Source organism: Pteropus medius, unplaced genomic scaffold (assembly GCF_902729225.1).
Source record: "Pteropus medius unplaced genomic scaffold, Ma_sr-lr_union100, whole genome shotgun sequence".
Classification (NCBI taxonomy): domain Eukaryota; kingdom Metazoa; phylum Chordata; class Mammalia; order Chiroptera; family Pteropodidae; genus Pteropus; species Pteropus medius.
In genome coordinates this window covers 47,318,623-47,343,212 of record NW_024349800.1, presented here as the reverse complement: position 1 = coordinate 47,343,212, position 24,590 = coordinate 47,318,623, and the positions used below count along the sequence as shown (strand labels likewise).

The 24,590-nt window shown below is 45.9% G+C and overlaps 1 protein-coding gene and 1 non-coding gene across 3 annotated transcripts in view; one reads left to right on the top strand and one right to left on the bottom strand.

Annotated features, from left to right (window-relative positions):
- The first annotated feature begins 453 nt into the window (after positions 1-453).
- The window catches only part of LBH (LBH regulator of Wnt signaling pathway), a 29,870-nt gene continuing 5,733 nt past the window's right edge, over positions 454-24,590 (top strand). The window contains exons 1-2 of one of the 2 annotated variants that reach the window (XM_039887486.1): positions 454-575; positions 8,502-8,604. In XM_039887486.1, coding sequence (XP_039743420.1) covers positions 8,527-8,604 — 78 coding nt within the window. In that variant the 5' untranslated portion in view covers positions 454-575; positions 8,502-8,526. Of the gene's footprint in view, positions 576-5,660; positions 5,908-8,501; positions 8,605-24,590 lie in introns of those variants that run through there. The other variant, XM_039887484.1, reaches the window with a different exon arrangement.
- Positions 17,690-17,807, bottom strand: LOC120622660 (5S ribosomal RNA). The gene has a single exon (XR_005658503.1). It is a non-coding gene; the product is annotated as a 5S ribosomal RNA (ribosomal RNA).

Sequence of the window (24,590 nt, the reverse complement as noted above, 5' to 3'; positions counted from 1 at the left end):
CTAGTAGGAAGGGCAGAGGTTAGGGGTCTTCTATGCAAACTGCACTTGCATAGCATGTGTGCCGTTTTCACTCAGTTTTATGATTACGTAGGGAATCACTAAAGCAATTTAGAGACTTTGTCTTAAAGCTGTGCTGTTCTGTCACTTAGAGTGTGTGTTCATTTGGGATGGTTTTGGGGATGATCCAAAAGGGAGAGAACTAAAGTTCTCCTAAAGCGACGCCTTGGAGCCACCACGGTCTGGTACATAGTAGGTGCTTAATGCCTGTTGGTAGAATAATTGTTGAAAAGGCAGGAAGATGGAACGTGGACCCAGCTATATGATCCCAAGGCTGGGCACCATGTGGGTGTGAAACACACCTGGGACTCCCGCGAGCTGGTGTGAGCTCTGGTTACCAAGTTGGCAGAGGCGTTCGGAAGGAGCTGCTCCTCTGTGCATAATTCACCGCTTGCTCCTCCAAGTTGGAGCAGCGGGTGTGAAATCAGCAGGGACACAGCTGCCCCTGGAGGAAGCTAGCCGACATCCTGTACATTTGAAAAGAAAACTGAAAGTGCCTTTCTTCGCAAGAAACTACTGTAAGTGCTTCCCTCTTTTTTTTTTCCGTAACCTTACAAGTACAATGGGTTTTCTCTGGTCCAGAGTTGTGGATGAAATGGCATGGGTGTGGGGGGAGGACAGAGTGGTATGAAGGAAATTTGGATGGTTCTGTGGCTCGTGCTCTTTGTCTAATCTGGGGAAGGTATCAGCCTGCCAGAGCCCACGCCAAGGAGCCCTCTGCTATATGATATGTGTGTCCTGGTGATAGTAACCTCTTTGCTGGCTGCTAAAGTGCATTCCTGTGTAGCTGTGGAAAGAGAGAAAGCATGCTAGAGTCAGAGCTAGGACAGGAATGTGAGTATTTCCTTAATTGGACACAAGAGCCTTGAACTGGTTCCAGTTTTAGTGTTTTCTTTTAAGAGCCTGGACCCTAAAAATTTTTCTTTCTCTGAAAAATCCCTTTGGTTCAAAGGCCCCTTGATAGAAATAAAGAAAAGGCCAGGGCTGAATCTCTTTGATATTTAGGAAGGCAAGAGTTCATGAGCTGCCAGATCCCAGGCTTCTTTTGGATGTCAGAGGGTTCTGGGCAGAAAGAAGGAGGCGCCTGCTGAGATGGTACATGGTGAAAGTACTTTATATTGGGCCGCAGAGCCCTGATGATAGGATGCAAGGCACCTTCCCCTTGAGCATTTATAGAAGCAATTTTTCTCATCTTTATTAGCACCCCGAGAGCTAAAAAGAGACCTCTATTGCCCGCTTTATTGCCTCAGGAGTGTGAGACGGAGAGAGGTCATGCAACTTGCCTGAGGACTTACAGAAAAGCCAATCAAAGGCTAGAGGATTTTGTCTGGTGGGTTTGGGTTGCATTGTGTTGTGGACTGCTAATTCCCTAATGGCCAAGATGGGAAAGCGTGCCCACATTTTCAAGCTTTGCCTATTCATGGTGTGTCCAGAACCCAGATGGACACTTGCTGGGAGGCACCAAAGACTGGAAGAGTTTGGGGGGGGTGGAAGGGTTGAGGCAAGATGTTGGGACACAGACCACAGCAGTGCCCACAAGGCAGACTACTTGCCTCTTCCCCTCAAAAGCTGTAAATTGCAGTCAAGGGGCTCCAGGGGAAAATGGGGCGGTTTGTGGTTGAAATGAGTGAAAAACTAAAACAGATGCAGTCAACTCTGCTGATCACCCTCTTTCCCCCAAACACCTTAAAAACAAGCCATGTGTCTGCTCAGTGCTTTCCAACTCACCAAGTGTTTTCATAACATTATCTCATTTCAGCCTCACATCAACCCACACACATTCTTGCCTTTCAGATTTCTTATGTACTCAAATGAGTTTCACCGAAAAGTTGGCGAGAAACTCCCCTTCTCCTACTCACTTTTTTCCTCTTAAACCCCAAGCCTTTGACTGATATCTTTAAGAAGATCCCAGATTCCCAGGGTGGGAAATTTGTTTATTCTGTCAGCCCTGCCCCACCAGCTAGACCCGTAGTCCTGGACTTTGCTATTGGAACCAATGCTTTTGTATTTAATTTATGTTCAGTCATTAAACAAAACCACAGAGACCAGAATAATGTAGTATCGTGAGGAAAACATAGGCTTTGGAACCAACAAGCCCCAGAGTCAAATTCCGGATCAGCCATTTGACAGCAGTGTGGCTATGCCCAAATTACTTAATCTCTCAGAGCCTCTCTTTCTTCACCTGTAAAATGGGGCAATAAAAAAATAAAAAAATAAAATGGGGCAATAGTGCCTACATCTTAAAGTTGTCATGAGGCATAAATACGCTAATAGATATGACTAACTCAGCAAACAGCTACTTCATGAAGTCCCCTATTGCTAACCAAAGGACCAGCTTCACGAGGACTAGGCAAGTTAAATGCGATACTTTCTTTTTGGAAGCCAGAAGGGAGATAAAGTGTGGGAATATGTTGCCAAATGAATTTAGATGGAGATTTTTTTTTTTACTTGGTGAATAATTAGCTACATGTCCTGCAAACATGGCACAGTGGTGCCGGAGATAACTCTAGTATGATATAAAGGTCAATACCTTTCTTCTTTTTTTAATCATTATTTTAGGTGAAGGAGAGAAGGAGCTGGAAAATGGGATTTATGTAATATTGGAAAGCAAGACGGCTCTGATTCCACTGGGATTTTTACTGAAAGAGAATTGTACTTCAACACTCTGGGTCCCAGGGACAAAGGTGGGGGAAGGAAAGGAGGGCAGAGGCCCCTGACTGGGAATTCAGTTCACTGATCTGCACATAGTAGATGCTCAATAAATGTTGGTGCTAGACCGAGGTGGTTGAGAGAGTCCAGGTCATGTATTTGACTCCCGCTGCTGACTTCTTGGCAAATGCAGTCCAGGCGTAGGGTTGTAGTGGAAAGAACATGTGACCAGTCTGAAGGCCTGCGTTCAGGTTCCATCTAAACTACTTAATAGCCTGGTGACCTTGGACATGCCATTTAATCTCTTAAATGTCTTCTCACCTGTAAAATGAGGAGACTGGACTAGGTGATTTGAAAGGTCTCTTTCAGCTCTAAGGTTCTGGGGGCTCTAAGTAACTTCATTTGCTTGTGTTTCTGTTTATTTATTAAAAAGAAAGGGGATAGAAACTTATCTCCTAGGATATTAAGAAGAAATAGTTAGTCTACATGATAAACACCCCATGTCTTTAGAGATCTGAAGCAAATGCAGTAACTAAGAGCAATGTAGCAGAGTAGCTGTGTCATCTTTGGCAAATCTAATTTATTTCAGCCTCAGTTTGCATATTTGTTAACTGGGGACTGTAAGTTGTGTTATGTTACTCTTATTACGTTCTTTTGAAAGCTGAGATAATGAAAATACTTTGAAAAACTTCAAGGCACTATATAAAGTATTATGATTGAGAAAAGGCATACTTGTTATAGTATATCGAAGTTTAGCCCCATGCATTCCATATTTTCAAATGAATGTGTTACTGTGGTCCCAGAGGGGTTATAGAAGGTATAGATTTGGGGTCACAACTCAAAGCTTACTTTCCATTCCCAGTTACTTGACAGAAGTGATATTTAGTTAAAATGACATTAATACAATGTTTCTTCTACGAGAGTAGGCACCAGGTAAATTACCTCAGTGTTCTCCAAAGTAGGGAATGTTTTAAGGGGCCAGATATCTGTTCTCGGAGGCCTATGTCCCACCCTCTTCTCCAGACTGAGGCCATTTTGACACTTACCGGTGTTTGTGTATGGAGGGGGTAGCTTTCTGAGTTCTGAAGATGTCACAAAGCAATAATGATGGCTATGTAATGTGAGGCTGTTGGCATGTAAAAGTGGTGAGACAGCCCTTTCATCCAGGTCCTTACTACTGGGGAGCAATGGCAGAAGGCCTCAGTCCTTGCTTGTGGGGGCCCATCTCAGGCCCCCAAAAGTCCCATCCTAGAAACCAGCTCTCCAAGCATTGGCTTCTCCTTTGACCAAGTAAATGACAACAGGTCACTGCAGCCTTTGAGAAGCTTCCCCACCCTGTGCAAAAGGCATAAACAGCACCCCGCCCCCCACCAGTAGTAACACCACATCTGGATCATCCCCATCTGGCTTTTGTCCACAGAAGCATCACCCTCCATCAGGACACTACCTTGAGAGGGGGCTTGTCTTGAAGCCGCATTTTCCTAGGAAGTACACTGTTTTTATTCAGTCTGTATATATGAATGACTAAAAACAGCAAGATTGTTTTAAATTTAATTACTTTTTAAGCAATTCTTATCAATTATTTTTATTTGCGTTGTCTTGGGAAGGCTGATAAAAATTATAAGGGCCTCTGTTAAACCATTACCATTGATCCTATCATCCCTTATTTGAGATAGGGTTATGTATTTTCACTTTTTAAGCATATATCAATGGATTGAATATAGTCACTACCTTTCAAAGAGCTGACTTCAAAGTACATTTAATTTTGCCAAGTTTTTGATACTCTCTCCTCCAACACGTACACTTCCTCCGTCCCCAGTACACACATAGGTTAGGGTTATAAAAGAACTGAAAAGCCATTTTTCAGTTTTTGCAGAGGTGTGAAGCAACGCACTACAGCCACAGAGGGGCAGACTCTCATCCGGGCTGGGGAGGGCGGGCGAGGGGGTGGCGGAGCGGGAGGCGCAGCCTGACAGCCTGGGCAGACCCCCGGAGTTGCAATTCCTGCTCAGTGTGGGAGGGGGTTTGACTGAAGGTCTTCGTTTCTCCTCGTTGGAGCAGATTTGGGAGCCAAGGCTGGTGGGGTGTGCTTGAGCGGCGCCCACCGCACCCCTGTCCGGCTCCACCGGCGTGTGTCTTTGTGTCCAATGGAAAAACCTAAGACGACACCACTTCTTTTCTCAGACAAATAAAGCCCTCCAAGGACCTCAGGGCTGCGGACTAATCCCTCGAAAGCTAGCGCGACCCCCGCGGGCTCTTGGTTCCCCCCAGCTCCGCGTCGCCCCCCGCCCCAACCTTCCCAATGCCTCGTTTTTAGCAGTGCTCTCATTTCCAGGCAGCTTGCCGGGGACAGAGGAGACGCGCCTCAGGCGCAGCGACCGAGATGCCGCGGGCGAGGATGCCAGGGAGAGGCCTTGTTTGGGAGATGAACGCTGAAGCGGGGTCGGGAGGTGTGGGCTGAGGACAGCGAGTGGGTGCAGAGGAGGGCACTGGTGCCAGGAGGCTAGGGTCGAAGGATGGCGTCTTCCCTAGGTTCAGCGCGGCTGCCAAGCGGTCAAGTCTGGAGCCAGTCCAGCGCCCTCCTGATGCCCACTGTCCTCCGCCCCCAAGCCTCCGGGGGTCCGTGCAGGGAGCGGGGCGCCGATGCAGGCGGGTTTGCAAGCGCCAAGCGGCGCTGACATTGAATTCTAGCCCCGGTGCGTGTGTGTGTGTGTGTGCGCGCGTGTGCGTGTCCACGCGCGTGTCTGCCTGTGAGTTGCAGGAAGGGGGCCGAGCTAGAAGCTGCAGCAAAGCACGGCCCTCCGGGAGCAGAGCTGAGCGCGCCACCGAGCCGCCGCGCGCAGAAGCTCTGAAGCCATTCATGATTTTGGTGACGTTATTCTAGGAGTGGGTGAGGGAGGGCGGGGCCTCCCGGGGCCGAGCCCCGCCCCCCGCCCCTATAAATACGGCTTCCCGGGCTCTTTGTGGGGCCGCGAGCTCGGTGGAGAACCAAGAGCTCCGTCTGCTCTGCCAACGCAGCTGGCAGTGGGTCTGTCTCCGGAAGGCGGACCGGCGAACGCCCAGTGCCCGCACTCGGCCGCCTGCTCCCTACCTGCCGCGCCCGTGACATCCTTACTCGGGACGCAGTGACCGTTTTTAAATCACAAGGGCGTGGGTCAGCCTCCCCTAGGACTTCATGTCTGTATATTTCCCTATTCACTGGTGAGTATCCTGCGCCCTCGGCGGGCATCAGTCTCGCGGCCGTGGCCGCGGGGACCCCGCGCTTGCTCGTGCCGGCTCCGGTGCGAGGGTGGCCGGGAACTAACCCAAGCCCGTGCAGGAGTCAACGTCAAGGTTGCAAAGGTGGGGGTGGGGGGACGGTGGTGCTGAGAGCATCCAGACAAAGGAAGTGAACTCAAAGCCCTCACTCAAGGAACGGCTGGGAAGGTGTGTATGTGGTGATTGGGTGCGGGGAGAAACAGGGGTCGCGCCTGAATCCCGCTAATAAAACCCTCTGTGCGGAGGGCTGCAGGAGGCGCAAGCCCTCCCTGGCACTGGGGGCTCCAGCTCTCCTCGGGCCCCTCCCCCCCTTTTTTTGTTTGTATGCAAGTCTCGGCGTCGAGGCCGGCGGCCGCGGGGCTGAGCTGGTGCAGCGGCGGCGTTTGCAGAGCTCCAAAGGGTGGTGGGGTTGGGGGGCGGGGATCGCTCTCCCCACACGTAACCCGTCTGAAGCCACAAGCAGCAGCACAAGCACACGCTGCACCCTCCCGACCCCTTTCCTCTCCATAGCCCTTAAAAACCGACGCGCCTTTGCAGGGGCCTGGACTGAGAAGGAGCTGCCCTCTTCTGCCCCGGCTGGAAGAAGCCTGGGCCGTGCAGGGGTCGACGGAGGTTCGCAACCCACCGAGAATCTGGGCTGGGAGGGATGCGCCACGGCGCCCAGCTCATTGCAGAGCGAGGCCCCAGGCCGCTGGGACTTGCGTGCCGGCCGCTGCTTCCTTCCTGCTCTGGGGAAGAGGAGGAGCGGCCGGGGAGCGAGCGCTGGCGGCTCCGGAGCGCGCTCTCAGGTGCGGGCGAGGAGATCCTGACCCCGTGGGCTCTAGCTCGGCGCGGTCCTGCTTATCCCAGGCACGGGAAAGTTCATGCTTCTCGCATCAACTTTTCGGGCCCGCGCCACAGTCCGGAGCCGGGAGCGAGCACCCCTACCCCAGGCAAAGAGCCTGATGAGAGCCCTGTGTGCGCTCCTCTGGCAAAATTCTTTGCGAGGTCGACGGCAGCCTTTCCTTGACTCGGGAAGAAACTGCCTTTGGAGTCCCAGCTCCTCACCGGAAACTTGCCTGGACACCCAGCATCTTCGCTTAAGTCACCCCTCCCTCGTCCTGGCCTGGCTCTGTTTAGAGAGAAAACTGAACTATCAAAACAAAGTAAACATTCTTATACCCCTGAGGCTTTCGTACCCCTCTCCTGGGTGCCCCTTCCCTCCCATCTCCGTGGTGTGTGAGCAGCTAGGTGCCACATGGATGAGACTGAAAGCTATCAGAGGCTTTGTGCGCTTGGCCACTCAAAACTTGCCAAAGAGGTTGTTAGGGCCTCAATCGGGGTTATTATCCCGAAGGTTTGGGGTTATTTTATAGTCCATTAGCACATAGTTTGCAGCACTCCCCCCTCCCTCGAGATTTGCCTTTTAGCATATCTGTGAGATATTTATTATTAGCATTATGGTAACAAACAGGGCACTGTGGCTCAGAGAAGTTATATGACTTGTTTAAGATCGCACAGCTCTTGATTGGCAGAGCTTGGACCAGAACCTATTGCTTGTTTTCACATCCAATGCCATTTCTATTCTATAGTAACCATAAAAAGAAGAAGAATTTAGTACCCCTATTTCCTTGGACATAGTCTCTCTAAAACCCGCCCCACTTTTTTATCTTTTTAATCCATGTGTGAAAGCATGATGATGAAAACATTGGTTATTTGTGTCGTGAATACATTGATTTCGGTATGTACCATTCGGCATTTTGCTTTCCAGAGTCTGTATGTGCCCATGGCTTGTGTGAGGATAATGGAACATTTGTATCCTGCTTTCAGAGTACAAAGTACTTTCACATGTCAGCCATCGGTGGGCCAGCTTGGCCCCTCTGGAAATTTCCTTTGCAATCAGAGTCTGGGCATCCTTAAGGCTTTTAATCCAGGGGATGTTTTTCAAGCTGTGAGCTTGCAGCTGCTGTGGCTGGGGCTAGAGAAGGGGGTTGGATGGCAGATGTGAAACTTGCAGAAAGCTGACCCCTTGGGGCTTAAAGTGGGACGTTTTGCAAAAAGGCACACCAGAGTGACAGAGAGAAATTTGGGAAGGCGACATTGTTAGACTGAGGTTGACCTGTTATTATTATGTAATAATAATATGCAGTTCCCTTAGAGAAGGATTGAATCAGTTTTAATATAGACAGATGGACTTAGCTACCTACTGTTTTTTTTGTTGTTGTTGTTTTTTGTTTTTTTCTAGTTCTGTCACTTAAAAGAAAATCCAGAGTCACTCTGTGCCGGTGGGGACTAGACTAGTCCAGGAAAGAAGGGAAGTGGAGGTTTGCCAGAGAGGTTTTTCAGACAATGGCCTTTGTTGATCGAGGTGGAGGGCTCCGGTGCTCTGGGCTTATAAGGTGCTTCCTTGGGGTGTGAGCTTGTTTTTCTGTAAGTTCTGTTTTGCACACCTCTCATCTTGCCTCCAGACAGTCCCCTGATGTAACAGCAGAGCGCACCAAGAGTAGGAATGTGAAAGTGCGTATGTTTGTTGATTTTGGGTCTGGGTTTCTTGGCAGCCCTGACTATCTGAGATCAGCCGAGATGACTGAGGTGATGATGAGCACCCCATCCATGGAGGAGATTGGCCTCAACCCCCGGAAGGATGGCCTGTCCTATCAGGTGAGTTTAGTACTGAATTTCTTCTGGCTCTTCAGAGCTTAGTGGCTTTTGCTGAGCCTGGAGGCAGACTTTGTCCTGCATCCAAGTGCCACTTATAAGAGCTGTGTGACCTTGGGAAAGTCCCCTAATGCCAATAAGCCTCAGTTTTCTCATGTGTAAAATGGGGCAACAATAGTCCTGACCTCATAGAATTGTGGTGAAGATCCGGCATGATGAGAGGATGTGTATAAGGTATTCATAGTTCCTGGGACACAGTAAGGATTCAACAAACATGAGCTGATGCTATTAATTAGTCATCTTGGTGGCTGTGGCCTCTCCCGTTCATGGCAGGAAGTAATTTACACACTCAGGATTCAGACAGAACTTCCCTTCCCAGCCATGCCTTGGGCAGTGGGAACATGGCTATGAGGGGTGGCTCATAGGGAAGAGTGGTCTGGTGGAGGAATAGTTCCGTCAAGTGCTGCTTTCTTCCTCAGGTCGATGGTTGACCAACCGATTCCAACCTCAAGTTAGTGTTCAAACTATTTAGAGCTGAGAAGAACTTTCCCCAAAGAGAGGCTATCTCAGGGTCACCATTGCTGGAATCTAGCTTAGAAATTGTCCTGTACGGTGGATTCAAAATACATAAAGAATGAAAAAAAGTGACCGAAGTAAGTGCGTGCTTTGGGTTCTTAATGCACTGCTCCTTCTGGCCTGCAATGTTGCTCTGCCACTGCCCCCAGATGGCTGCAGGTAACCTTTGGTTACCTGCAGGGCAGTGAGCTTTTTAAGATTTCTGAGGAGAGCGTCTAGGTTATTACGTTTGGGAGAGGAAGGAGTCTGTTTTTAAGGGAAAACCTTGGGGCTAGGGAATTTGTATAGGGTGGCTGGCCTAGGGAAGAAAAATGGGCATGTGATGGGCCCATTCAGCGATATCAACGGAATGTCTGCCGTGGGCCATGCACTTCATAGATGCTACGCATTAGTCTTTACCATAACTCTGAGGTGGGAATTCTTGCTCTGGTCCACGGATGAGGAAACAGGCTCAGACTGAGTAGGCGATGGATCATGTGCCTGTACCTTGGGTTGGTTCTTGGCTAGAATCCAGACTTGCTCTGGCTGGTCATTCCTTAAAACCATTCTAAAGGCATTTATTGTGTAAAGGAAGAAACAATTGTGGGTGCAAGTGAGGGAAGGTGATCAAAGACTGCCTAGATGAAAGCTAAGGTTGGTTAAGGTAGTTTGGCAGGTGACAGCAGAGTCACCCACAGACACGTTTGGGAGGTTCACGAAGGCTCCTTTGTTTTGTGTCAGTATGGTCAAACCCTGTTCGCTGGCTGGAAATAAATATTCAGGTTGCCCGAGAGGGTATGAGGGGAATACCCTTTCCTGGTAGTTTTATACCTTCCACACCTAGAGTGGGTCTGAGCGAGACAACTGTATGCCCCACAGCCTGTGGGAGGGTAGAAGTTTCCTGGCTCAGCGGCTGGGGTGTTTTCAGATACTAGTTTCCAAGCCACTGAATCAGACTGAATCTCTTTGTGGTTACAGGTGAGATTTTCTTTCAGCTCTGAGTTTTAGATTTCTATCACAGAATCTTTCCAAACACAGTCGTTGGTATGTATTGTGTGCGCTTTTTATGTTCTCCTTTTGAATACGTCCCAGGATAAATGGCCAGGTCCTTCGGGGCACCTTTCTCAACACTTCAAGTCCCTCAGGCCATTTTGCTGGGTTTGAGGGTGAGGGCAGGTGACGATGGAGGAAGGGGGTACAACACTGGGTGTTGAGCTGCCCAGTTGGGCTGCAATGGTAGGAACTAAATAAAATCACCTCTGGACTCCTGAAATGTCTTGGCGCTGACTGAGAGCAGGGCCCTCAAATCTTCCCTGTGGTGCTGGACTGAGAGCCCCCCCAGTTCTCACAGCCCCTCAGGAAACCTGTCCCTGAGGCCTTGGTGGAGGCTACTGCTCAGTTCCAAAATATCTTACCTGGAACTTTAAAGCAGTCTGTCACAGGATTTCAGAAAGGTCTTCTGGTCACCCGATGAAGAGAGATGGGAGAGGTTGTTATGTTTAAGCAACATTTATTGGTCACTCACTGCGTGGAACGTGCTGTGCTGGGCTCCTGCACAGAGAGGCTTCAGGGCTCGTGTGGGAAACCAGCAGATTCGTAACAGCTGGAACACAGGGAGTCTGGTGGAGCGACGCAAAAGCTTCCATCAGTCCACGTGTGGGTGGCAATGAGAAGGCTTGGAAGGAGGTCAGACTAGGGCTGGGCTTTGAAAGAAAATTAGGACTTTGAGAGGTCACCTCCATCTCTAGTCTAATTTTGTTGCACCTTCAGATACCCCTTGGCTCGGCCCTGTTGCTGCCAGGTGCAGGGCTCTGCAGAGAGCTGGCCTGACAATTGCCATATGACTGATCTTCTCTGGGCCCACTCAAAGCTGGTGCCATCCAATTAAACACATTCCCACCAGAGCTCTGGGGACTGGCTGGGACGGCACTCGGCTAAAGCCCGTCTGCTGTGCATGCTTGGGCTGTGCTCAGATCTGGGGGTGGGAGATCTTGGAGCTCTGTTTTTGGCATTCTGCCTGAGGGTAATAATAGTACATGGCTTTTTACTGAGACCTGCTTTTCCAAGGAACTGAAAGTGGGAAGGAGACATCAATCCCAACTTGGCAGATGAGATAGAATCTTAGGCTTGTCATTTGACCTTGAAACAATGTCGTAAAATAAATAGACACACAAGACTTTGTCAGTCATTCCCCCACCTTCCAGACCTACCAAGAACGAAGCTTTCCTGATTTCTCTGCCCCAGATGTGACCTCTTTCAACACCTGTGGCATTTTGTGCTTTGAAATGATGCTGCACTGCGTTTTAAGGATATGAGTCATGCCTTACTTTCTCCCTGCCCAGACCTCTAAGGGCAGGAGATGACTTCTCACCTTCTTGTGCCCATCAGCCAACACCCCTCTTACACCCCGCCCCAGCTCAAGGTGCCTGCTGGCTCAGGGCCTTCACAGAACAAGCGCTAAGTGATGATGCTTGTTTCAGTGAAATCCAGTCTCTTGATTCTAAAGCTGGCCACCTTCACTTCTGCTTTAAAATCTGTGAGGGATCTCCTCAGGCTCATGCCTATCATGGCTTTGCATAGATGTCATTTTATCCCCTGAAAGTTTTAGGTAAGCCCTATCTCTTATGCTTAGAAGTAAGTGGATTTTTTTTTTTTTTTTTTGTGAGCATGTATAAAAATTAAAAGAGCTGGTGCTTTGTTTTGTCTTTCAATTCGTGAAATCCATGTCTGCTCACTCACTTGGCATGAATTGTGACACCCGCTGGGTGAGTGAGTAAATGGTTACTAGAAAGTCTGAGTACATTTCAGGCGGGCTGTGGGTGGCAGCCAGCTCACCTGGGCTGAGTGGGAGGGTCTCCATGAGGACAGTGGTGTCCCCGCGAGCTGCAGCTCCCTTCCCACACTGCATCGGGGGCCTCCTGTTCTCCTGCCCCTGGGACGGGACTGTCTTCCAAGTCCTTCTTCCTTTCCCCAATTCAAAGAAGTGGGCCAGTGGCTGCCTTGCACAGCCTTCTCCAGGGGCTCTAAGAATGTTGCGTTTTGGAATGCCTCTCTGACTGGGTCTCCTACCATGCTGTCCCTGATTGGCCTGGGCTCTGAATGGGGAAGAGTCCTGGGCATTTGCCTAGGGACAGCATGCCATAACCCAAGGGTCCCAGCAGAGCACGCTGAGGCTTCTGCAGTTTTATTGCCCTTGCCAAGTTCTAGATAGAGATATGGCTACTTGATTTGTATTTAAAACTATCCCTTCTAAAACATCTGGACCGAGATCTGATAACTTTATCCTTCCCTAGGCTCTTTAAATTCCTCTCTGATCAGCACACATGTCCCTCATGGGCTGCCCTTTGTATTCCTTCTACTGTTTTCTTGGTCACGTACTCCTACCATCTGATGTCCATCTACCAGTCACACAGGCAGCAGGCGCTGCTTCTCAGGAAAGCCAGGGAGGATGTGCTGTAAACCAGAGGGAGCTATATCTTCATGCTCCACTGTGCCCCGTGCCTGTGCCTTGCCTTTGATCCACAGAGCTCAGAGCTTCCCTGTGTTTTCCCTCGCATTTCCCAAGACAGGAGGGAGGGATATCTTGGCATTTTATACGGGAGGGAGAGGGACAGCGCGGAATGACCTCTTCTTGCACATCCCTGTCATTTGCTTCTGGCAGTCTGAAAGCCTCAGCTCTAGCTCTGCTTTTAGGACGGGTCTAAAGCACTATGCTGGTTGAGGGCTAGCCTCTCCCCAGACAGGATCTCTCTGCCTTTTTTTTTTATCTCCCAGGCCCAACAACAGCAACTCCTTTCCCGCCCCCTCCTCACTCTTTCTCAGAAGCGGCACCTCCTCTGTCAGGGAACAGGCTCAGTTTAATCACTAAAATCAGGCAGAGGTTCAGAGACACTTTGTCTTTGCTCACATCTACGCCGAGGCTTCCTTTGTGAAGATGCCCTGAGCCTGGCTTTCCTTGTGCTGCTCCCACCTGTGTGAATGCACATGTTGAAATAAGTGATGGGTTGAGTGTCCTCCCCAGCTTAAGCCCTCAGAGAGGTTCCTCTTCCATGTCCCTACCTCTGTCTCCCGTAAGCCCCAGCTCATGGGGTGGTTCTGGGCATAAGTCAACATCTAGCTTTGTCTCTTCCTCCTTGTGCCCCTTGTCTTGTTGGTTACCCCCAGCCATGGTACCCTACGTGTTCTGCTGAGCGGTCACATGGAAGGCCTATGGTCACCAGGAAACCGTCTTTCACAACATCAGACTTAAAAAGCCTCAGTTGTCCCTGGAGAGATATAAAGCTAAAATTCCAAAGCACTCGGCAGGAGACGTCCAGCATGGACACGACATGTTACTGGAATCACAAAGAGTTTTCTTTCTCTTATCCCTACCTCCTCCACCCTGCTCCCTCCATGGTACAAATCATAATCATGTGATGCAGAATAGGCGGTTATGGCCACATGGTTCAGAATCACAGGAGGTCTGTTTCTTTGAGTGGCGTTGGGCCTGTGTCTGCACAGACTGCCTCCTTCTGAGTCAGTGTACACTTTGTTCAGATCAAGACTACTTTGTAAGAGGGATCCAGCACCTTCCTTCCTAGGCCCAAAGCCTTGACACAAACATCGCGTTCTTCACTGTTTTGGAATGCCTCTGGGTTAGGGCGTGCAGAGGGCTGGAATTATTTCCACGGGGGATTCACCCCCCTCTCCCCCCAGCATGCACACCAGGGTCACAACGGTGAGTCTGTAGCCCGGCCAGGGAGAAAACAAGCTTTCTCCACGTTCCTAGCCAACACGCTGCACACTGGAACCATACAACCCGGCCTTCTCTCAAAGGGCCCGTGTTAGGCCTGACGCCTCTCAAGTGCTGGTGTGTTCATCGGTACCCAGAGTAGGGTCCATGTCTTAGACTGTGCTTTGTTCCCTCACGCCGGCCTCGGTGTTCCACAATGGTTGCTTACTGAGTGCTGAGTAATGGGTCAGTGCCCCCCGCCCTTTCCTGCACCGAGAATGATCCCTCTACTTTGGCCATCCTGTGGCATAGATTTTTTGTAGGATCAGCATTTTCTTTACGTCAACCCAGTCTCCCACGCTGGATGGAAAGGAGGATTGTACCATTAGGCAAAGGGATGAGATTGGGTGATGAATCTTGTGACTGGAGCCAAGAGCTATTCCTGGGTGTCTAGTGAATGTCCTGAAATGATCTTTTAGGCCCGAGTCCTGAAATAATCCTCGGAGGATATGAAGACAGGCTCTCGTTTACACGGAGCCCAGAGTTGACAGGGCTTCTCTCCCTTTCAGTCTCCTGGCCACTGCGCCACCTCTGCTGCCCCTCACTTCACCATCTGCCCTTTGCTTGTCCCCAGGCCCACCCACCTCAGGAGGATTCTTTATCAGTAAATCAAATCCTGTGTCTGCTGCTTCACTCCTTGGCTGGGGGAGGGCCCCTTATTTTACAGACCAGTCTGAGAAGAAAATTGAAATTAGCCAAAGGTTTCTCCAGACTGTTGTCCAGTTAGCATTTTGACCTGAAGGGCTGTTTAGAAGCTCCCTTGGCCCCCTCCCCGCTAGAACTGATTGCCTTGCACTGTCAGAATCTCCTTTTTGGTAAACTGTTTAGAAGAGGCACCTGAACATTTAGCTGAAGCAGCACTGACTACTTGCTTCTCGGCCAGGAATTTCGTTGGAGCCAATAGAAAGGAAGATTCTGGATGTCTCACTCAAAGGAGAGTTAGCCTGAGCAAGGAGGGCCTTCACAAACCTCAGTCCAGAGGTGGTTGGTCTGTAGGTCTGACTTTCTCCACACTTGAACCTGAAGGTGGTTCCCAGGCAGAATTAATAGTATAACTTGAATTTATCTTCTGCTTTTACTTTGGAGAGTGGAAGCACTTGCTCAGCTTGGAATTGAGAGGCCTCCTTGGCTTTCCTTTGGTGTGTGTGTGTGTGTGTGTGTGTGTGTGTGTGTGTGTGTGTGTTTGGGGCAGGGGTGTGTGATAATTATAAAGGTACAATTTATTCCTTTCAGAAATTTATGAAAATATAGAGAAGTGCAAAGAAAAACAAAACACCCATATTCCTATCACTGAACTATTGTGGTCTGTTTACTTCCAGGTTATTTCTATGTGTTTATATTTAAAAAGAAAAAAAAAAGAAATTGAGATGATATTGTCTATGCTGTAGTGAATCTTTTTTTTCACTTACTGTAATATCGTGACTGTGTTCCTGTCATTTGGTTTTCTTTGTATAATGGCATTTATCTTGCCATGTACCACTTTTTATTGCTGAATATTTAGGTTGTCACATATTTTGTTCTTATAAAGAGCTCTGCTCTGAGCCTCATTTTTCATAAATCTCTGCATAGGTCTGATTCATATCCTTGGAATAAATTCCTGGAAGTGAAGTTAATGATTCAAGGAGATTCAACATCATTAAGCTTCTTGATTATATATTACCTTAAAAACAGAAAACAACAACAAAAAAAGTGTTTATCAAAATATAAGCTTCCAGCACTGAATGCTCTAGCAAATAGAATCTCAGAGGTATAAACTCTGTAGAGATGGAGTAATGGAGGAACTTTGTGGATTGAGTCAGAAAGGTGTTTGGTTATTTTAAAGTGTTTAGGAGATGTTGTATACCTTCCTCTAGTTTGTTAATTGCTTATTTTGAGCAGAGATGATAACAGTTGATGGTGTTCAGACAATTAGCCAGCATTGCAAAATAGCTGGTGATCATATTCTTGTCCCACAATGGGTATGTCGACATGCTCTGTGGATTACAAATGTATATTTGTATATATTATGTATACAAAACTATGTATTGCCTTACTTATCTCCTTTATTCTATTAATGACATTGGAGCACTGCGTGACCTTAAAGAAGACCAGGGAAGTTGCCTCAACCTTGAGACCCATGAAGATTGAACAGATAAGATGTTTAGTCCCCTGAGCCATCTCGGTTTTCCTGGGGTTCCAGGCCTGGCTCATGGAATGGTCATGGTTCAGAAATATTGCTTTCCTGAAATCAAGGATGGACTGGGCTCTAACAAGTAGATCTGAACATAATAGAAGTGTTAGGCCTAGTGTTTAACTCTGCAAGGCTCTAGATGCTTTGCAACAAGTAAACAGCCTAGGACAATATTCCAGTAGGGTCCACATACTTCTGATGATTTCAAAAGTTAACTTAGGTTTTAACAACAGACAAACTTTTAAAATGTTACTATATTTTTATGGTAACTACCTATGATAAATAATACTAGCTTTCCATTTATGTAGTGATGAATTTTATTTTAAAAAATGTTTCAAACGAGTGAGTAAAGAAAAAATATAATGGAGCCATCATGCGTGTGTGAACATGAAGGAATAATGACAGTGGTGTTCGACTTCCTGGGGCCGATGACACTTGTTATCATGAAGGAATTTTTTTTCTTCAAAAGTCGAATGTATCCTCTTAGGTGGCAGCTATACTAAATTACGATATCTGTATTTCTTTGGTCATTTGTCCCCTTGGACATGACAGTTGAAGATCAGAATCTTTCCTGTCTGTTTTTTTGGCATCCTAATGTTGGACGTTTTCATGCCAGCCAAATTACTCCTTAATAAATATATATATAAATATATAATTATATATATAAAACATTATTAATATATATATTACTAATATATATATCACCTTATATTTTAGCAGTGTTAAAACCGGAGGACAGCTGCCTCTGGGGTTCACAGAAACTTTCCAAGGGATGTGACATTTTCGGAAAATCAATTTCCACATCTTCAACTTCCTTCTGTTGCTTTTCTAAAATTGCATTTCCTGAAGACAGGCTTCACCAGTTTTCTTTTCCTACCTTTCCTGTCATGATTACCCTCCTCCTACTTACAAAAGAAAGATCTGCCACTCACCCTCTTGAATCTTTTAAGGTACTTTTCCCCAGGATATAGAAACCTTAGGGACATCAAACAAATGGGTCATTCAAAATGTTTACTGTCTAGGAAGCTCCATAAATCCTACCCATAGATCACCCTAAGAAACCAGTCTCAAAAAATATACCTTTGTGTTTAATAATTATTCATTGTATGTTTATTAATCAGTTATATACTAATAGCTGCAATAAGCCAATCCAGAATTTTTTATTATTATTAACAAGCCTTAGGATCACATGATATAAAACTATTAAATGTCAATTTATATGCATAAATACATCTTTTCATTGCAGAGGAGTGTGAAAAGCTAATGACTAAAAACTTTCGAACATAAAAATATATTACGTTAAGAAAAATCCTATAGAGAAGTAGACTGGAAATACAATTTCGAGTAGAGAAATGAATAAGATTTGACTTAGGAGCTTGTTTATGAGTTTTTTAAAAAATAGATGATGGTTACTATCAAATTGTTATAATATTGATAAGCCACTGAGTGCATTTAAAAGAGTGGTATAAAACTCTTACTTTTTTTTAATTTAATTTTTATTTTTTAAAATTTTTTCGGTGAGGCAACCCTTGGTTGACCTCACAGATTGCAAGGCTCTTGTCAGCTCACAATCCCTTATTTTTTATTTTTTACGCCTACAGCACCTGGTCTTCCTGCTTGGTCTCCCATCCAAGTACTAACCAGGCCCGACCCTGCTTAGCTTCCGAGATCAGATGGGATCGGCTCGTTCAGGGTGGCATGGCCGTAGACTAAAACTCTTATTTTAAAATGTTAACATTAATAATATATCAGAAGATGTCCGTTTAAAAACATGTGAAAGGAGACACGGTTGTTCTTTTAGGGAGTACACAAACAAAAAGTTTATAGAGACCGTGGACATATTCCACTTTTCTCAGAATCAAAGTGTAGCACTACAGCGTCTAGGGTGGGGCGGCACCTTTGAGATTGGGCCATCTCCTATCAGATGTGGGAATGCACTCTACAGTAGCATGGCATTGGGTCACCTAGATGTTCTTTGGACACTGGCAGTGACAGGGAGCTCAGACCCTCTCAGCATAGCAGGATTATGGACTACGAATTTAGGTAACTGGCTTCTAATATTGGCTTTGCCACAGTCTGTGTCATAATCACGTCACCTCTTTGGGCCTTGATTTTCCTCTTTGTAAGGGAGAGTTAATTGTAATGTTTTCATTAGAAAATTGTATAATGAAGTGAAATCCTCCATCCTGATCCTAGATCGACTCCTGGAGTTAAAAAATCTGCTCTCTTCCTTATGTTACCTCGCAAATATTGAAGGCAAGCTTCTATGTTCCCCTCAAAGCTTTTCCAGTTTTAAAATATATTGACCTTGACTTAGGTGGTCATTATCCAGAGAGTGTTTTTTTTCTCTAGGCCAGCGGTTCTCAAACTTTCTGGTCTTAGTCCCTTTTACATTCTTAAAAATGGTTTAGGACCCCCAGAGATATTTGTTTATGTGGATTATATCTTTTGATTGTATCTTTTGCAAATTATATCTTTAAAATTTTTAATTTATCAATTCCTTTAAAAATAACAATAAAACCATTACAATTTAATATAAAGAACAGTTTATAATAACAACAATACTGTTTTTCAAAACAAGAAAAGTTCAGTGAGAAGAAAAGCATTGTTTCACATTTTTGCAAATCTATTTGGTATCTGCCTTAATAGTAGACAGCTAGATTCTCATCTGCTTCTGCATTCAATCTGTTGTGGTATGTGTTGGTTGAAATTAATGAAGAAAATCTGGTCTATGCAGACATATAGTTAGAAAAGGAAGAAATATTTCAATAGCTTTTTCATATGTTTTTCTTTGATATTTCACTAAACCTCGACAAATAGTAATTCCTTAAAAGTTAGTGGCAATGCGGAAGCTGAAAGCTTATCAATGAACTACCTATACTCTTACATTAGAATCCATTAGTCTCTCTTGCACTTTGAATCTTTTACCCATGCTTGGTTTTGTAATATGGTACATTGATCATTTGGAAAATATAGGTTCACTGAGTTATGCAGATCTTCTAAATGTTGATATATTTCATTATATAATACAAAAAAAATCACATTTGTTACTATCTCCATTGGTCTCATCAGAAAATTTTCAAGTATTAGGAAACTGCCTAGTTTACGGTAGCTGATATAAGTTTTCCAAAATTCTGATTTTTGTTTTAAAGCTCAATTTTTATCATTGGTAACAAACACCATCAGTCATTTTTTTTTTTTTTGAAGTGACAGGTTCATTTTACTCATTTTTGGGAGCATGTCTGCCAATTACTCAGGTCTAAATTACCATAGTTTGTGGATCATTCTTTCAAGTAAAAATGGTGTTCCGTGGAAAAGATGGCTAGTTCAGCTTGCAACTCATTCACATAAGTGCTTCATTTTCCTCAAGAAAACCATTGCGCATCGATATGCAGAAGAAGTGTTTTATGCTGACTTTCCATTTTATTGCATAGAATATTAAAACAATGTGCACTTAAGAGTCCATATTTAATAAAAATTAATTTTTACTTCATCACAGATGTAATTTTTTTAAACCATAAGTGTGAGGTGGTGAGGAATATTATGATTACAAGTATAGTTTGCTGCTGCTGCATTCATTAATTTTTGCTAAGGTGCCGGCAATTTCACCCGCCACTGTTTTTTATACCATTAGTGCAAGTGTTAACACAGAGAAAAAGGCAAATAACACCTTAGTGTTATTAAGAAAATGTTTAACTCCATGGATATCCTCTCTCTTGAAAGGACCTTGGGAATTGAGCTTTGGGAACCACTGCTTTAGACTGACCAGAGCATGTTTTGTCAGAGGACAGTAATGCCCTTACCGTTGGTATAGAAGACCTCCATGAGATGAGGGACCGCTAGGCATGTAGTCTTGTTTGCTTCATTTTTTTGCATCGATGTTCCTGTTATGATCAACTAGAATCTTCAAGCCTCTTTTACAGGACCTACTATCAAGCAAGGCTTCTTGTTGGGGAAGAAAGAAAGATTTTAACTTAAAGAAAATTTAGTTGATGACCTCACTTTGGGACAAGATGAGTTGGAGGTGATGGATGTCCTCCAAGTGGGACATTTCCCAGATGGTGGGAAGGTGGAAGTACAGCTATAGCGTGGGGAATCCTTACCCTAAGATGGATAGGTGAAGCCGGGAAGCTGCCTGAATCTCAAGAAAAGCCTAGGATGACAGAGTCCAGGGAGGCACAGGGAAGATGAGGTTAGACAGGTCAGGTGAACCTGAGCAGCATCGTGAGAATCAGGAGAGCATATAAGGCCAAAAGCAGGCTGACTGGCCTGGTCATGTGCTGTAGAGGTGGTGGTGACCAAAGGCTGAGCAAAGGCCATGGGGCAGGCCTGTAAGGAAGTCCTAGAGACTTGAAAGCTATTTCCACACAGGGATGGGTTTGGAAGCCTTGTTTTAGGGATTAAGAAGGGAACTCCAGACACGGATAGGATGGCTGTGGGACCAAGCCAAATGTTCAAGACTTTTGTTTCCAAAATGAAGAATGAGAGTATGGTTGGAAATGGCAGCCATGTCAGTCTAGTCTTTCTGAGAGGAAGTGTGGCTGTGGGACATTTGTGTAGCTCCAATGGAGAAGGCTGGAGAGAGGGATCTGTCTTCCCCAGAGGTGACTGGAAGGCACATCTTCTTTCCAAAGGGCAATGATGGTATAGTTGCAGGAGGTATTTGAAATCATCTCCGGCCTGATAACTGCAGCCTTTTCTCATCACCCTGGAGAACTTTGAGAAAACATTCTTTAAAGTTTCAAAAGCCCCATCAGCTTTCTGGGCCCAGAGTTATCAGCAGTAATTAGTGCTAATTAATCGGAATTTGGAACTCTTGACTTGCAGGATGGGTGTGTGTTTGAGAGATGTTTATGAGGGTGGTGTTTATCCAAAGGATTTCCTTTTCTTTTAAGTTTCAAGGCTGGATGCTTAAGCATCTTTAATCCAAAGGAAGGAGATCCAACAGTTATAAAGCCCCAAATATCTGCTCAGGTCTCCTATGGATTAGAGACACCAGAGAAGGGTAGGAGAGGGTGAGGTGGATATTCCGTAGCCCCAGTCCAGGGGAGATTTGAGTGAGGTGAGAATCTCAAGGATGGCGAACCTGTGACTCACATCAGAATGGAGACCAGAGAATGTTTTTCCCTCCCCAAATCCAGTAAGTAGCCACTCTGCCCCTTTGCACAATTCTTTCTGTTCTTACCAGCCACATTTCACTCTGAAAAGTCAATAACAATAAAGTGCAAATGATGATGATGATGATGATGATGATGATAAGATAGCAGGAAGCAAGTATTTCAAAGAGAATATTTCTTGCCTTCATCTATTGTTAGCGGCCAAAAGTGGGTGTACTTTTCATTTGAATTAGTTGCTGCTCATTCATTCAGCCCTTGGAAAGCCCAGATGCTGTTAGAGATCTGCCCATTGTTACGAACCAGCCCCTCCTGGGAAGGAATAAACACACAAGGCTAATCCATTGTTCTTCAGCAAAAATAAGAAACCCAGGCTTTGAGAAGCCATGGGGCAGGAGGGGTCTGAAGCCATGGAGCAGGAGGAGGGGGAGGTGCATAATGAGAACACCTCTAGCTGTAGGGGCTTCTACTGAAAAGACCAGAATCTGGACAAGGCAGTGGCTATCCTTCCCGCTGGCCTAACCCAGGCCCTGGGAAAACGGAAGCACTGGGAGGAAAGTGATGAAGTCAAATCATTTCTCCAAAGAACCTGGCCTAGAATTTATGAGCACAAACCCAAGAGTGCTGCTAAGTTGCTCCTGTCCCAGGCCATAAATATCGATTTTCTGGTCCCTTGCTCTAAATGTTCCTTAGAGACCCCAGCTTTACCTAATAAGAACCATCATTAGGAATTTAAAGTTTATAGAATATGTTCATACATACCTCTATGTGATTCTCTCCAAAGCCCTATAAGGTAGGAAATAGCATTAATCCCAATTTATAGATGAAGAGGGGAGGGAGATGGGAATCCACATCTCTGAGCTGGTCCGGTACTGTACTGGTGCTCAACATATAGCATCGCAGACTCCTTCCAACAATACTGTAAAGTGGAAATTTCTTCCTCATTTTACTCAGGAGGCAACTGAGGCTCAGAGCAGTTAAAATGACTTGACCATGGTCACAGAGACAGTATGACATGGGGGCCAGGTCAAAGCCAGATCTTTCAGACTCCTGGTCTACTAATAGGAGTGATTTTCCATAGCAGGTCAAAGGTTGATTTTTCTCTCCCCCTCTGGAACCAGAGAGAGGAAATGTAACTGTAGTTTTGTACGCTGAAGCGGATGGCTCTCAGGGCCTCGGGGAGCTATCTGGTTATTCATCTCAGGTCCTCTGCCCTGCCTCCCCTGCCTACCCTACCCCAGCACTCCTCTTTTTTCCCTCTGTTCCACCAGAGAGGAGCAGGATGGCCAAGCTCCTGAGGTCTCAGCTTGCAGAGCTGGTAATTAGCCCTTTGTGTCGAGTTAACCACCTTTCATCTCCCCTACCTGCTGGTGTCCGCTTTCCCTATTAGCATCTCTCAGCTCTTTGCTGAGCCCTCCACCCTCTCTGTGTCCAGCTCAGGTTGTTTGTCAGGCATGATGGCTAAGGGACGCAGGCACACAGGGGAGGGCTGCTGCAACCAGAATCGCTCACATTTTCCATCCTAGGTGCCAGACATCTCTCTCCTCTCTCCACCCTAGAGACAGCCAGGTTTAGGTCACCTGGCTTAGAAGCAGACAGTTGATAGCTTGGCCCCCAAATTTCGGGCCTTTGGAGCTCTGGTATTGCCTTTCAGTTCCCCTCCATGGCTGAAACGGGAGCTGACTGACTGGCAACTTTTTATACTTAAACAAAAAGCCTACTGACTAATTCCTCATCTCCAGGGGCTCACCCTCAACCCCAGACTTCTGCTCTGAGGCTGCCTGTGTTGGTCCATCAGCCAGACATCCTGAGTTTTCCTGGACAGTTCTGCTTTCATTGTCCTCATATTTAAACATTTACGTTTGTGCTGTCCAATGCAGTAGCCACTGGCCACATGTAGCTATTTAATTTAAATTTATATTATATTTACATATACCATAAATTTAAAAATGAAAGAAAATTAAAAATTTTTGCCTCATTTCAAGTGCTTGATAGCCACATGTAGCTAGTGGCTACTGTCAGGCAGCACAGGCAGACAACACTTCCATTATCACAGAAAGTTCTGTTGGACAACTCTGATCTATAAAGCCAGAAATTCTAGTATATTGGCATCCAAACTACATCTCACAGACTGTTTCTTCCTCTTAGAAGGTCTTAATTTTTTCTTGACTGTTCAAGTAAATACATTTGAGTTTCTGAAAACATCAGGGCCTGTTGGCATTAGAAGCCACCTGGCAAAGGAGGCCTCTGAAGACATGCCCCCTATAAAATTCACCATTATCAAGTTTGAATGCCTGCTATTTCTACACAGTGGGACATGTGGGACCCGGGATATTCTTGATGTGTATGATCTTCAAAACTTCACTCCATTTACAAAAGAGGGAACTTGGGTGTCTATTAGTTTCATCCAAGTCATCAGCTGTGACAGCCTAATGTGACAGCTGGATGTGGAATCCATTGCTGGCAGAAGGAGGATTGGACAGGGCGGAGAGAATCATAGCTGGGGATAGATGCTTCTAGATCTTCCCTGTCCTGGGAGTGAGGCTGCAAAATGCCTATCAGAGCCTCCCTATCTTCCTTTCTGGCCCTAAGCCTTTGCTACAGAATGAAGAGACAAGGATTTTGGTGAGACGGGGCGGGGAGGGGGCAATTTGGCTTTTTTTTTCTGTCCAGAGAGCAGAGGCGCTTTGGGGTAAGAAATTTAACCAGAAGCAATTTCTTTCTGGAACAAGGGCAGTTCCTTATTCCCTGCCAGTTCATGCAGGCAAACAGCATGCCGGGCTGGCCTGCTGCCTCAACCCTACCTGTCATGTGCTTGGCAAGTCTGACTTGAGTCCTTTTTTCCACTGGCTTCCCCACACCGTCAAATTACAGTTGCAACCTCTCATTTTTCTGCTGCCTAGATGATTAAAAAGCATGACTTAGTGGAAAAATCTTGACCTCCTTAGGGTCACCCTCTTAAGCAGCTGTCGTAGATAAGATTGTGCTGGCAAAATACTCAGCAATACTTTGCAAGGCTTTCTGTCTGTATGTAAGGAAATGAGAAGCTGTTTGCTTCTGGGTGCCTTTTGTTTGTCTTTGGAGAGAGCTACAATTTTCAGAGGCATAAACTGGTTTTATCTGATAATAAAGTAAAATCTTCGATGGAAGGGTTAGATTATTATAGTGATTTTTTAAAATGTAATTAACAGACTTTGTAAAAAAAAATTTTTTTTAAATGGCGCCTGCTTTGAACAATTCAGGGAGCAAAGTTCTCTGACGACTAAGCAGTACCAGAAGTTCAATGCTCAGACTTCTCCCAAGGACTTAAAAGACTTAATTTGCAGCTCCTGGTATGAAAAGCATTGTTTGGAGTTATTTTAATTACTGTTAGTATTGC